General features: G+C 37.2%; 1 protein-coding gene across 6 annotated transcripts in view; it reads right to left on the reverse strand.

Annotated features, from left to right (window-relative positions):
• Positions 1-16,302, reverse strand: part of STAU2 (staufen double-stranded RNA binding protein 2) — a 308,588-nt gene that overhangs the window by 117,118 nt on the left and 175,168 nt on the right. For all 6 annotated transcript variants that reach the window (XM_082859013.1, XM_082859010.1, XM_082859012.1 and 3 more), the window contains one exon: positions 15,663-15,970. In XM_082859013.1, the coding sequence (XP_082715139.1) occupies positions 15,663-15,970 (308 nt within the window). The remainder of the gene's footprint in view (positions 1-15,662; positions 15,971-16,302) is intronic.

Here is a 16,302-nt window from a genome sequence, read left to right on the forward strand (position 1 = left end):
GCTGTATTTACTATCACTTCAAAAAGTGGGTATCAAAGACCTTACAAATCTTTTCATTACATACTGGTTTAGTTCATAATGGCATTTAATTTTTTTTTACAAAAATATTGGAATATATTCTTCCTACTCAGGAATTATAGCTTTTAGAAACATACTATATTTGTTTTTAAAATATAATGAAATTCATGATGAAAAGACCATTTATGACTTCTGCTTCCAAACAAGATGGAATAGATTTACTTTTCCCTATTCTTTCTGCTAAGCATAAGTAAAATCTCTTGATATATACATAAAACAAACATAAGAGGACTCAGAAAGGTACAGAGAAAGAGGAAGATCCGGTAGGGATTTCACGACCCAAGGAACAACACAGTGGTGAATTCCTGGTTTTTCTTTTTGTCTTATTTATCCTGGACTGGGTGCTAGAATAGTTAGCACTCTGGAAATGTCAGTGGGTATAGGAAAAGAAGCCACAAGAAAGCCTGCTCTCTCTAACCAAAGGGCCGGCAAACGAATAACGTAAGCAAGAGAGAAAATGTTTAGACAATGATGGCCCTCCTCCAGTCAAACACCATTAAAAAGTGGCACACCCCCGCATCCTCAGCCCCATCAGCAAACGTCAACTGGGGAGCCTAGACTTCCACTCTTGCCAGACTGGAATGAGGTAACCCAATTCGCCTACTAAGGTGATGACATGACACAGAAGGCTGAATGAGGAGTCAAGACTTTCATACCTGCTGGATTCCCAGGCTTTCCAACTTTATCTGGTAATGTTGGGCACCCTACCCCTTCTCACTGGAGTGGTATCAGGGGGGCATGGTGGAGGGTCAGGACTTCTGCACCATCCATCTGTGACAAGTCCCCTTCCTCGCACCAGGCTGTCAACAGAGGCTAAGTGGGGAAAATGAACTTTTACCCATACCTGGTAGTAAAAAGACAGCACTCCAATACCCAACTTGGCATACTGCCAGAGGAGGCTTACTGAAACAGAATATTTAAATAAGATACAGAGACTTATTATACCCATAATGTCCAGGATTCAACAGAAAATCATTCATTATATCAAGAATCAGAATAATCTCAACTTGAATAAGAAAAGACAATCATGAGATGCCAACACCAAGACAGCACATTTGTTAAACTTATCTGACAACTGTTTTAAAGCAGCTATCATAAAAATGCTTCAAAAAGCAATGACAGGGGCTTCCCTGGTGGCGCAGTGGTTGAGAGTCCGCCTGCCGATGCAGGGAACACAGGTTCGTGCCCCGGTCCGGGAAGATCCCATATGCCGCGGAGTGGCTAGGCCTGTGAGCCGTGGCCGCTCAGCCTGCGCATCCAGAGCCTGGGCTCCGCAACGGGAGAGGCCACAACAGTGAGAGGCCCGCGTACCACAAAAAAAAAAAAAAAAAAAAGCAATGACACACATACCTGAAACAAATGAAAATAATGTATAATCTCACCAAAGAAATAGAGATATAAGAAGAACAAAATAGAAGTTTTAGAACCTAAAAACCAAAATTAACTCAATGGATGGGCTTAACAACAGAAGGGAGAGAACAGAGGAAAGAATCAGTGAACTTGAAGATAGAAAAATAGAAATTCCTCAATCTGCACAACAGAGAAAACAGACTGAGAAAAAATGAACAGAGCCTCAAAAACATGTGGGACCACAGCAAAAGATCTCATATTTGTGTCATCAGAGTCCCACAAGGAGAAGAGATAGTGATTGCAGCTAAAAAAGAATTTGAAGAAATAATGGCTGAAAATTTACCAAATTTGGGTAAAAGATATAATACATCTACAGCTTCAAGAAGCTGAACAGGGCTTCCCTGGTGGTGCAGTGGTTGAGAGTCCGCCTGCCAATGCAGGGGACACGGGTTCGTGCCCCGGTCCGGGAAGATCCCACATGCTGCGGAACGGCTGGGCCCGTGGGCCCTGGCCGCTGGGCCTGCGCGTCCGGAGCCTGTGCTCCGCAACGGGAGAGGCCACAACAGTGAGAGGCCCGCATACCACCAAAAAAAAAAAAAAAAGGAAGCTGAACAAACTCCAAATGTGATAAACACAGAGAAACCCATGCCAAGACACATCATAATCAAACTTTTAAAACTTACACTGCTATCCTGGAAGCAGTGACCTATAGAGGTAAAACAATTCGACAGTAATTTCTCAACAGAAACCATGGAGGCCAGAGGAATCGGAACATTTTTTAAGTACTAAAAAAACTGTCAACCCATCATTTTATATCCAGCAAATATATCCTTAAACAATGAAAGGGAATCTAAAACATTCTCAAATGAATGGAAACTGAGAGTATGTTACCAGCATACCTACCCTAAAAGAATGGCTAAAGTAAGTTTTTGAAACAGAAGGGAAATGATAAAAGCAGGAATCCTGGAACTCCATTGGGAAGAAAGAAAGAACACTGAAAGGGGTAAAAATGTTGGTAAACACAATAGACTTTCTTTTCTTGAATTTTCTAGGTTATGTTTGATATTTGAAGCTAAAATTGTAACATTGTCTGATGTGGTTCTTATATATGTAGAGGAAATATTTAGGACAATTATAAACTGAGCATATAAGGCACTGAGAAGGGCACATCACTTCTGTGATATTCTTACCAAAATGCACGACCTCAATCAAATAATGAGAAAATATCAGGAAAACACAAATTCAAGAACAGTCTACAAAATAAGTAACCAATATTATTCAAAATTGTCAAAATCATGAAAGACTAAAGAACTGTTATTGATTGGAAGAGACTTAAGAAGCTTCACAACTAAATGCAGTGTGGGATCTCAGACTGGATCCTGGACCAGAAAAATGGCATTAGTAGGAAAACTGACAAAATCTGAATAAGAGCTGTAGATTGGTTAATAGTATTATGTCATCATTAATTCCCTAGTACTGACAAATTTATGTTTTGGTTATATAATTGTTAACATCAAACTCTGTAGTATTTTTCTGCTTTTCTCTAAAGTTTTTATTATTTATTAAAGGCCATTTATAGTAGAAGAGAAAACCTTTAGTGCTTCAGAATAAAGGAGACTTGAAAGAAGCCAAGAGGCTATTAGAGGAGATAATAAACAAATTTTTCTATGCATATCAGAATTTTATACTAAAAGAATCTTCAAACACAAGAGAAGGGAATCAGTGGAGACTAAATTATCTCTTAATTAGAAAAATTAAGTCACAGAGCAATGTGGTACTTTCTATCTCTGATATGGGAAGTAAAAAGGTTGCAGAAAAAATTTTTCCAAGCATAAAAGCCTAGAAAATTATAATATCCAAAGCATCATGAAAAAGAGAAGTTAAAGGTTCCTCTTTAAGTTAGAGTTTTAGGGAGAAAAAATGTGTAATATAGGCCTATGCCTGGGAAGCCTACCAATGGGGACCAAGAACCTTGAACTGAGAAATATCAATAAATGCTACTGATCTGCAAAAGGTAAGAGGAAATAAGTTGCTGCTTAAACTGCAAATCCAAACTGGTAGCAAACACCACCTATGACAGATTATTTTTTAGCTATTTCTATTTTAACCCTAGGAAAGTACTGCTATTACCAACTCAATGCCCCCCCCCCACATTCACTTTATTATAGAAAGTTTCCACTGAAACTCTTCTAAAAGCGAGCAGTAACCACCTAAAAGCCAATTCTGTTAGGTTCTTCTTTGACAGAGAAGTTATGGAAAACCAAGAGAGGTTACTATCCCAGAAGCCAAAAGAAGAGAAAGTTCAGTATGAGACAAAGTTTGGAGTCTGAGTCCATCCAGGTTAAGGGCCTCAGAAAACAAAACTCAAAGTATGCAGAGGAATGTAACAGAACCCAGTCTCTATAATGTACCATTAACAACAGTCAAGATGCAATCCAAAATTACTTGATCTAGAATAAATAGGAAAACCTGACACACAATCAAGTGAAAAGGCAATTAATTAATTAAGACTGAATCCAATATATCTGATGTTGAAACGAACATAAAAGGTGTTTAAAGAACCTATTATAACTATTTTCAAGGATGTAAAGGAAAATATGTCTAAAATAAATGAATGAATAGGTAATATCAGCAGAGAAACAGAAACTAAAAAGAACCATATGGAAAGTCTAGAAATGAAAATACAATACCCAAAGTAAGAAAAAAAAAATCACTGAATGAAACAGATATAGAGCTTATAGATACACAGAAACAATACAATCTGAAATTCAAAAAAAATTTTAATGAATAAAGCCTCAGGATTCTCTGGGACAGTATAAAAAATGCATGTAAATAGAGGGAGAGGAGAGAGAAAAGGTAGCAAAAAATGTATTTGAAGAAAATATGGCCAAAAATTTCCCAAATTTGCTGAAAGCAATAAATATACCAATTTAAGAAAGCAATAAATATGCAGTGAGTTCAACAGTGGCCCCCAAAAGATATGTTCAAGTCCTAATTTCTAGTACCTTTAAATATGACCTTACTTGAAATAGGATATTTGCAGATATAATTAAGTTGGGATCATCCTGGATTTAGAGTGGGCCCTAAATCCAATGACAAGTATCCTTGTAGCTTTCCCATATTTTGAATTATTTGCTTAGGACAGATGTCAAGATGGCCAGTTAGTAATTAAGTGATTAATTAATTAATGGGTATATTCAGTGGTATTTAAGAACAACTGGTTGTGTTCCAGTTTCTGGTAATGGAAGTATAAATTCACCAGACAAAGCCTTTTGCAGATAACAATACACGATGTCGACAAAATAAAATATTTGAAGACAGTGGAATTTGATCAAAAGCAGGAAGATATCAGGGCAGAGTTTTCCCTTAGAAGACCAAAACTATATGGAGTAAGAATTGTGAGTTTATGGCTTTTCCTTGCCTGAGGGCATTCCTCGCTTCCTGTAGTTCTATTGGTAGAAAACTGCAGTCTTACCAGCTGGAGACAGCAGTGGAAAGAGCTTAAGGGTGGCAGATGAGCTGGTCATTGAGGGAAGAAATTCTAGAAATGAGGTAGCAGTAGACGTGGTGAAACACTAAATCTGAATATAAACTCTACCCAAATCCCTGCTAACTACAAAACTTTACATGTACAGGAAAGACACTAGAAGACCTGACGTAGAAATAGGCAGAAACCAGTGAGAAGTCCGTTAAGATCTAAAAGTCTGACACTTTTTTGATTGAGTGCAGTCCCTCAAGTGCACACAGCTCAAATGACAGAAAGCTAAAGCTTTACTGGACTGAAGGATCAGAGGACATGGGCTGGCAGATCAGCTGAAAATTGGGGGTTGCGGGGGGGAATGCTAGAAGCTAGGAAATGCAAAGGGTGAGCTCCAAAATCTGAGCCTAGGGGCTTCCCTGGCGGCGCAGTGGTTGAGAGCCCGCCTGCCAATGCAGGGGGCACGGGTTCGAGCCCTGGTCCGGGAAGATCCCACATGCCGCGGAGTGGCTGGGCCCGTGAGCCACAACTACTGAGCCTGCGCGTCTGGAGCCTGTGCTCCGCAACAAGAGAGGCCACGACAGTGAGAGGCCTGCGCACCGCGATGAAGAGTGGCCCCCACTTGAAACAAGTAGAGAAAGTCCGCGCACAGAAATGAAGACCCAACACGGCCAAAAATAAATTAAAAAAAAAACAAAACTAAGCCTAAATGTGCCCAAATAATTAGGTAGGCACAGAAGGACTGCAAGAGGAAAGGCTGCAGCTGGAAGCTGAAGAAACTAAGTGGAAATACCAGCTGAGGGATATCACCACGGTGGAGGCAAAGCTTGAAGTTTTAGTCCAGGCAACTTAACTGAGTACTAGACCAAAAACAAAAAGAAAAACAATAATCTACAAAAGAAAAGACGATCCAGAGTTGCTATAACATAGATAGTATGTCCACAATGTCCATTTTTCAAACAAAAATTACAGACATGCAGAGAAATCGACATGAAGCATATTCATAAATAAGGTGGTCAAGAGGAAACTGACTCCTAATGGGCCCAGATGTTGGGTTTAGATGACAAAGACTTCAAAGCAGCTATTATAAAGATGTTCAAATAATTTTTAAAAATGTGTTCTCAATGACTATACAGATATGGAATCACAACAAAGAAACAGGAAAAAAAAAAAGAACCAAATAGAAACATTAGATTAAAAAAATACAATAACTGAAGTGAAAAATTTATTACATGGGCTCAACAGCAAGTTGGAGAGGACAGAGAAAGTAGTCAGTAAATCTGAAAATAGATCAACGGAAGTTACACAATCCAAAGATGGAGAAAAATAAACAGAGTCTCGAATACCTGAAGGACAACATCAAGAGGCCCAACATATATGTAACTGGAGTCCCAAAAGGAGAGGAAAGAGAAAAGGGCAAAAAAATCTTTTGAAAAAACTAGCCAAAATCTTTTCAAAACTAGTGAGAAACATTATCTTAATCTAAGAAGCTAAATGAATCCCAAGCAGGATTAAAAACAATCCTAGACGTAGCACAGCCAAACTGGTGAAACCAAAGATGAACAGAATATCTTAACAGCAGCTAGAGTGAAACAACACATTACACATATGGTGCAGAAACAACTGGTTATCCTATGGGAAAAATAGGCTTCAAGTCTCACCCATACCATACCCCCAAAATTAAATAGATATCAGCATTAAACATAAAAGCACAAACTACAAAATGTCTAGAAAAAAATCAGAGAAAATCTTTGCAACCTTGGGGTAGTCAAAAATTGCTTAGATAGGACCAAAAAGGCACAGTTTATGGAAAAAAAAAATGTAAACTTGAACTTCATCAGAATTGAAAACTTCTTTTCCACTTTTCAAAAGATGCCATTAAGATAATGAAAAGACAAGTCACAGGCAGGGAGATAATATCTGCAACAGAAAGGGCCTGTATCCAGAATGTATAAAGAACTCTGATGACACAATAATTTTAAAAAGTCTCAACCAGAAACTGGGAAAAAGATGTGGAAATTTCACAAAGATATATAATTGGCCAACAAGCACAAGAAAAGAAGTGCATATTATTGTTCATCAGGGAAATACAAATTAAAATACCAGTGAGATACCACTGCACCCTTCACAGAATAAGACTGATCATATCAATGTATGGAACCCTCATACAGCGCTGGTAGGAATGTAATGTGATACAACACACTGAAAAAGAATCTGATAGTTTCTTGTAAGCTTGTATGTATACTTACCATGTGACCCACGAATTTCACTCTGAGGTATTTTTCCAAGAGAACTGGAAGCATGTCTGCACAAAATCTTGTACGTGAATGTTCACAGCTTTACTCATAATAGCCCCAAACTGGAAACAACTCAAATGTCCATCAACAGATAAACTGATATATAATTTGTGGTGTACATCATATAATGGACTAGTACTTAGCAATACAAAGGAACAAACTACTGATATACACAACATGGACAATCTCAGAAACATTACAGCCAGTGAAAGAGGCCAGAAACAAAACTGTTCAGGCTGGATGATTCAATTTTTATGAAATTTTAGGCACAACTAATCTTTGTGACAAAAAAGATATCCTGGTTGCCCAGAGCCACAGAGAGGTGAGGAAAACAGGCTACAAAGAGGAACCGGGGAATATTTTACAGTAATAGAAATATTCCCATCTTGATTGTGGTTGTAGTTACATGGTGGTATACATTTTTCAAAACTCATCAAACTGTATAACTAAAATGGGTGTGCTTTATTGTATGTAAATTATACCTCAATAAGGTTGATCAAAACATTTCAAAAGCGTAGTTATCTGATACAACACTTAGAGATACTAAGTCATTGCTCATACTTCTCACAAATAATCATAATTAATCTCCCAATTAATTTCCAAGTAATTGTTACCTTAGGAGACTAACCATTTGAATTTATCACGTGTTCAGATGTGACTGTCTGTCCTTCCACTTCCCCCTTTCCCCTGGCCACACTCCACATCCCACCCCCAACAATCCCATCCTAATGTCAGCTTCATGAGGGCAGAACCCTTGACTGTCATTTATGCTATATCCTCAGTGCAAAAAGTGCACCTGGCCCATGGCAGGTGCTCAATATACTTTGGTTGATGTAATGAATGAATGAATCCCTCACATTGTTGGTATTCATCAGGAATCTCTTCCTTGGCCTTTACCCACTTTCCCTGGTCAATCTTTACTACCTTTTTTTTTTTTTTTTTTTTTTTTGCGGTACGCGGGCCTCTCACTGTCATGGCCTCTCCCGTCGCGGAGCACAGGCTCCGGACGCGCAGGCTCAGCGGCCATGGCTCACAGGCTCAGCCGCTCCGCGGCATGTGGGATCTTCCCGGACCGGGGCACGAACCCGTGTCCCCTGCACAGCAGGCGGACTCTCAACCACTGCGCCACCAGGGAAGTCCTTTACTACTTTTATGGCTTCAATTACATCTGTACATCGATCACTCCCCAATCTCTGTGTCCTATGCTCTCTTGCTGATCACCAGACCCACTGATGAATGCCTACTGGACAACTGCCTTTGAAAGTCCCACAGGAAACTCAAATTTGCCATGTTTAAAATGGAACTCGTTAACCTCCTGTAAGTTTATTCATCACGTTCATACTAAAAATAAAACCTTTCCTAAAACATTCGTATTACCTTCCTACTTCACTTCATTCTCAAATTCTTGAAATGAATGGTCAATTCATCCTCAAAGAGTCTCTAATTACTCTACAATGCCATCTACATGTAGCTTCCATCCTGACCAGGACAGTGAAAGCATCCTCACAGAAGTTAGCAGCCGAGATCATTGAATTCTCTCAACTGTACCGTGGATGCCTGCACCTCAGCCCCACTCCTCTACGACCATTAGCTTTGCTTCATTCAATCTTTGCTATTTCTCTACTGGATTCATGCAAAGTCACTCTAATTGGTCTTTCTGCTACCAATCTTTTTGTCTAGTTCCTCCTCCACATGCTTACAGAATTATCTTTCTAAAATACAAAACCAATGTCACTACCCTTTAAAAAAAGAAGTTGGTGGTCTCTGGCTAACAGCTAAATTCAAATTCTCAGCAGCACACGTCTTTTCAGCCTACTTGCCAACCACTTCCACTTTGAACTCTTAAGCATTTTCTAAAACATCATGCCCTTTTGTCTTTAGGAGTCAGCTGTTTCTGCCTGCAATTTCTTTTCTTCTTATTCACCTTAAAAGTCTATGTACTTCTTAAAGCTCATTCAAATGTCCCTCAGCTATGAATTCTTCTTAATTCCTTCAGTCAGAGCTCTTCATTCCCATCCATGATTCTTGACATGGCTAATCATACCTCAAGTGATGACACTTACTATGTGGGGCAGGCATTACCTACATTATTTCCTGCAGCATGCTACAAATATTTAATTTTTTAAAAATTAAATTTTTGTGTAATGTTCAAACACTGATCCCTGGAGACCAGACTCAATTGCAATAGCGGCCACTCTTCTGTATATTGGTTTTATTTTCCTGTCTGTCTGTCTCCAACTTGACCATAACTCTTCCTGTACCCACTGTCTGGTATGCTACCTGGCACGTGTAGGTATGTATTAAGTATCGGCCCAGAGTGAATAAACAAACGCTCCAGTTCCTGTTGTTCAGCTAAATCAATTCCAATATTCAATGAGATGATATTGTATACCCAGATTAACTTCATATGCATCCAGTTCTTCACATACATACTGAAATGACTGAAAACTATTCTTAATGCACTATTTTTCTCTTAATAAGAGTTTCTGAAGCTGTGAACTGTGTATCCTTTTCCAGCTGTACTCCTTGTTTTCTCAAATGTTCCACTACAGATAAAATGATTCTGAACTTTTCTTATACTTAAAAAAAATGACAATACTACAGATAAAAAAACATTTTAAAAGTTTTTCAAATATCTCTTATCTCTCACAGTTATATCTGCTTTTTGATGTGACCGTGTCAAGACGCCAGAACTTTCCTGAACCTAAAATCTATGAGGGTTTAAAATTAACTAATAATTCTCTATGTGGAAATGAGTAAACTGCATTACTAACAGGATGCTTTACTTCTGTAGTCCCTCAAATGTGTATTTACATCATAAAGTTATACCTTTGAATAAAAACTAAAGTTCCTTCCAGCTCAAAAGAGAATTCTTAAATAACTCGGACTCAGTTGTGTACCTAGTGGAGGGCATAAATAAATTTATTAATGAAATCTATGACTAAACCAAAACGATATCCAGAAGACCATGGACTACCATGAACACTAGTCCTACCTTCAGGGATCAGGCTTCAAACACTATACAATAGCTGGATTTAAAATCAAATGAAGATTTGTAAGCAAGAAGCAAAAATGTACCAGGCACTTCTGCTGTGTCATAAAATAATGTAGGTAATGCCTCCTTCACTATCTGATACATAACGAGACAGTCAATAAACATTAGTTTCGTTTCCCTGTTTACTCATATATCTTCTAATGCCCCTGGTATGTCAGAGTAGTTTTTTTCCGTGTGCAGAAATCTTTTACACTCAGTATTCCACATACTGTTCTCTTTCTCAAGAGTTGTCCTGGGTGAGAAGGGAACAATATATCTGAAATTTTAGATGCTGTCATTCACGAAAAGAAAATCTCAGCCATAGCTGAATGCTGGAGAGAGGGAAATAGATAATTTCAACATGACTTAGAATGAACATAGGTATACAGATACCAGCCTGACATGCACTGACATGTACCTGATGGGTACTACAATTAATCTTACGTTACTAAGTAAAAATCACATCATTGCCAACCTTTTCTAGCAAAAGGAAATGAAATTCACCTTTAGATGAAAAATAATTTTCTTTTCTTCAAAGTGATTGAAGAAATAATTGATTATTGGTTTTCAAATAATTCCAAATAGAATTCTCATGCTGACATGAAGTCTCTTCCGGTACAAACAGGAAAGGCTACAACTATTTCTACTTGGGGATGACACATAATGGCAACTATCTTTTCCTGCACCTCAGTGGCTCATTTCAAAGTCACTGTGCCAGGACAGCTCTTTTGTGTTTGTATATTACTCTTTCTTTGAAATATGTGTCTTACTATGTATGTGCTGGCATATCAAGGCTCAAAATGAGTACCTTTGTCTTTCTGATTACATTCTGCAGTGATTTAGGGTGGAGTCAGTTAGTCCTGAAGAGTTTATGCAGTAATAGTAGACTGTTTACTTGAAGCCTGATTGATTCTTATTTGTGTTACTGTTACTCATCACAGTATGTTTTTATATGGATCAGGATTTCTTTCTTCAAATGTAATACTTTTCTCTAAAGAGTTGGAAATTTCAGCAAAGTAAGGTGACCTGTAATTCTACTGGTTTTTATGAAGTATGGCTATGTGATATGTAGTCTGCATACCCTTAAGGGCTTGGCCAAGTATATCAAGGCCTAAAGAAACCAGACAATAAGTCAGTTTGCATGAATGTAGGCTGCCCATTTGAAGAACAAACCTGAGTTTTAGGGTCCCTACAGGAAAAACCAAGCCTTCAGGAGAATTCTTCCAATTTCTCCAAGGTCTTTGAAAAGCAGCAGAGGCTAAATCCAAGAGGGCTTTTTAAGAAGTGACTATAAATCAGAGCGGAATCTCTTGACCCCGTGCTAAACCCATATATGTTTTGCTCCTTGTACTCTGAGTAATTTCTCATCACTTTATACATTTGTGTAACAGTGCAGATGAAAATTTGGGCTCAGAAGTGACACGGTGAGTTATGTTTCAAGGACAAGTTAGAAACGGGGGAAAAACATTTCTAAGTGGAAGAGTATATGTGTATGCATGATTTCTTTCTCCATATTTTCCTATTAGGAATCTACAAAAGTTTACTCAAACGGGTCTTTAAAAAAAAATGGATCCCTTACTCTTTAAAAAAACAAGCTGCAAATAGCTACTTTGATTATAAATATATGGATTACAAAAAGTGAGGTATAGGGAAAATAAGAAAAAAGAGAAAGGGAAAAGGTTGATTCTCCAATTGGCCAAGCCCCACTCCCCATGTCCCAGCTCAGTGTAATCTGTACTAAGGTCGTATTGTTAAAATATGCTATGTGTCATACATGTCAAAAATAAATATTTAAAAGAAGCTCATCACCACAAAAGAAGTCTGCTATAATCATACTAAACTTCAAAAAAGGAGATATATTATTATAGTTGAAATGTATTATGTTTGAATTGTATTTGAAAAGAAAGTTTTTAATTAAATATATTTCTAAGCCTTCTACTGACATTCTCATCTCGCTAAAAATGGCACCAGCATCATAAACTCACAATAATGAACAGCCCCCTACAAAACACTCCTTGATTTTTATAAAATAAACTAATTATGGTTTAACTAAGACACCAACTAAGTGCTTCTTTACATTCTTTATGTGAGAAAAACAAATCTAGTTTATCAAATTTTACTCCCAAGGTTTTAAAAACAACACTGTTCAGTGGATGACAGTCACAAGGAAGGGTACAGACTAAAAGATTAAAATTAAATCCATCTATCAAGGATAATTGACTAAAATAATTCATTTTAATTTCCAATCTAATCATGTTCTAATGACTCATTTAAACAATGAAACGGCTTATAGTTAATTATTCAGAGAGATTTTTAATATATGGAAAAGCATATTAAAGATGGAAAAACTTAGAATAATGTAAATTATAACACAACAAAACAGTCTTCTGCTTCAGCTCAAAAGCAGAGCATTTCAAAAATGTCTCCCTAACAATCTTCTTTAAAAAGCTGAATGATTTTGAAATATTTTGGCATTGTAATTAAAGGGTATCAAGGTACGCACCAAGGAACCCCGAACACTACGGTATAACTACATTTCAAATGAATTTTTATGAAATGCATAGCAGTTATAGAAGCGTACCAACTGGGCTGAACAATGTCTGAGGTTCACAGAACTACTGATAGAAAACTTTCTTCTGCTAAAAAATAATAAATCAACAAGAACATTCAGCTTTTAAAAGAAGATAATAAAAATGTACTCAATAAAAATTCAAAAAATAAATATTCACTTATGATGGAGATCCAAAGGCTTGCATCTAAAATGTGATTAAAAACTTTAGGTGAGCCCAAGGAAGGATAAAAGAATTACTGAGAATGTGCAAGTGTTCAGTCATATTCTGACCCATGAAGTCAGCTTTATTAATAATAACTTTAATTGTATAATAAATTATTCTGTAGATTTAAGCAAAAGGATGTGAGTTAAATACCTACATTCTGGTGAGCAAATAAGCTTTTTGTAACTTATAAATTTCAATTAAGGAAAAAAATTTAAAAGTTAAAACAACGTCGTTTTCAGTACACTAATATATTTTTTTACTTTGTCATACAATATAGCTGTCACATACAATGGCTCTGGTAGGCTTAAATCAAATGTCAGTGGGCACAGAGGGCCAGAGAAGGGTTTATATACAATATTCAATAAGCAATAATATCTATTCAGTGTACAGTAACAAAATTTTAAAAGTACTAACCTAGAAACAGAGAAAAAGAATTTATTGTTTTTAAATTCCAGAAATGAAAATAACATAACAGCATGTCATCCATAACAAGCTGGCCCTATAATTTCTAAACTACAGTCCAATTAAAACATTTAAGAAATAGAAACAATCTACATGTTTTTCTACCAGGTAAATGTACCTGAGAAAGTTACCTATAAAGAAAGAGGCTTTAAAACTCTTAACCACAAAGACTCTTCTACCGTGACATTATGAGGACGTGCCGGGCACCTGACAGGGAAGGGAAGCCATTTCCCACCGTCTGTTCACCACACACTGCAGGCTGCAGCCCGTCAGCAAAACAATATTTCATAGCAACACCGAGCTCATTTGACCAAAGCAGCACAGTAACGTTTTAAAACCATGTTTATCTTCATTAGTATGTAAAAATCACCATACACAAATTTGGAAATGTTTAACGTGTCCATAAGTAAGAGTGTATTATCTCAACATAAGCTTTAAAAAAAAAAAAAAAAGGTCTGAGTACTCAGCCCAAATATAGGAGAAACAGATTCTACATTTTGACTAAAGTAAAGGTATTTTAAAATTATAGTTGTTGTCATTGCTAAGAATGAACAAATAAATACAAATTTAAGTAGTTCTTCTGGCAGCAAAATTACATCAGAGGAACATCTCCAACCAAAAAATCAATTCAGAGCTTGAGTGCAATTTGTGCTTTGTTTCTATAAAAATGCAAATGCAGTGTTACCTTCAGACATTTCTAAATGACTAGACTTGTAAATAAACAGTGAATTCCTTTTCATCACAGTTTATTTCTAGTTCACCTTATGCAAATTATAGATAGAACTAAAAATTGCTTCGTTTTTCTTTTCCAGTACTTTAACTGTGTGAATCAAGGTCCTTTTATTTTAAACAGTGATTTATTGTTATTCTTAAGGTAAACAACGAAAACAAGTTCTAAATTTTAATTTTTAAGTTAAGTGTTTAAAATTTCAGATGACAGAGCCCCAAACTGGTAACAGCTTTTTAGATTTCATATTAATAGTCTAAGTAAAAACACTCAACGACTACCTGGCAATAGATGTGAAAGAATCAGGTTTCTGTGATGAGAAACAAAAAAAAACATGCAAAATACCCCCTTGGTAAAACACATGATCTTCTCTCTTATATCTAAATTTGTAAAATTTTTATAAATACATGATCATTCTACACAATACAGATCTTCTAGAAGATTTCTAAAGGAAATTACAGTTTTTGGTCTTAAGGAGTAAGACTAAGATGCAAAGGGGGGTGAATATAATGAAATCTGAGGGAGCAGTCCACTCTTTCTACACACAAGCACGCTGCTGTTTGCCCAGTCAAGTGAGTGATTACAGCTCAGTACAGGATTTTCAAGGCAACTAAGAAGTCAGAACACAGGTATTTCCTCTTCCTAGAGTTAACAATTCTTTAAAAAGTTCTACTCATAAAGGATTGTTGGGTTTTTTTTCAAAAGGGAACACTGACTAAACGGGGGGGGGGGGGGGGAGGGGGAAGGTTTCCAGCCCCAGATTCATATACACAACAAGCGGACTATAAGCTAGATTTAGACTGCCCGGTGAAATAGACTGGTTGGTACCGTCTAAGGTAGGCGCTACCCTAGATGGTTCAAAACACGATCCAGTAAAACGATACATGTTTTTATGCCTCAGACAACTAGAAAGCATTACTGTTCTAATACCATGTTTAACTAACTCCTAAGATAATAGACTTCTAGGATGTTGTACCTTAGTGGTATACCTGAATCATTACTAGCCATAGAATGCCAAATTCAAAACTGCTATGAAAGTAAAATCATCATTAGAAAAAACCCTACTGTAAAATGAGGGAGGCCTTAGTGCTAAACACTAATACCAAATGTATGAAGGCAGAACTTTTGTTTGGGGAGGAGAGTGAGGGAATAGATGCACCCAAGCAGAACACAGAACAGAGAATGAAAAATGTTTAAAAAAAAACGAAACAAAAACAGAAGAAGAAGGAATATGGAGGAGAGCCAGGCGGCAAAAGAATTACTGGAGAGAATGAAAAATCTTTAAAATGAGGCATGTGCACATGACTCGTTTTTCTGTCCTCTGTGTTCCTAATAATTTACAATGTAAGTGGCATAGAAGTCACGCTAGCAGGCAAGAATGAGCTTTCTGATGGACAGAGATGAAGGATTTGGGGCTAATGGATTGTTTTGTTTTCTTGTTTTTGCTTTTAATTCATACCTGAAAGCCTTGAATCCTTGCTAAATATTCCAGCTGTTTTGAAGGTTGTACTGGAGAACAAGGGGGAGGAGGAGAACTTCCTTTTAAACCTATGGCTTCAGCTGTAGGAGATGTTCCATTCATAAGGAGTTCCCTGGCAATTGTAGCTGAACTACTCGAGGTGGGAGATATACTGAAGAAAGAGCTTGAGGGTTGGTTCATATCTTTGGGTGACAAATAGCCTAGAGCTGTGCCAGAGATGACTTTGTGGCGGCTGGCTTCCATCTCTTGATAAACATCAGGAGACAAATGAAGAATTCCTTTTGGAGCTACAAGTAAAATAAAGGAACACTGTTATTACACGTAAAATAAGTGAAACAGAAACATGTTATATAACATTATTAACTCAAGGATTTCACTTGACACAGTGACTGAGCAGTGAGAAACGCCGTAAGCAAGCACCTTCCCCACGCTTGCAGAGGCAACTGCAGTCTCCTATTTGGAGGTGAATAACGCATGTTTCAATATTCCTAAAATCATTAGTATAAACAAGCCACCGAAGTGACTTCAGGGGAAAGTGTATGTGGTAGGGAAGCTGTGGAGGAACACAGGTAACTGATGTGTGGAAGTGCAACATGGGATAAGATTAGGAATGTGCAGG

The sequence above is a fragment of the Leucopleurus acutus genome (genome assembly GCF_964270905.1).
Source record: "Leucopleurus acutus genome assembly, chromosome: 17".
Lineage (NCBI taxonomy): Eukaryota > Metazoa > Chordata > Mammalia > Artiodactyla > Delphinidae > Leucopleurus > Leucopleurus acutus.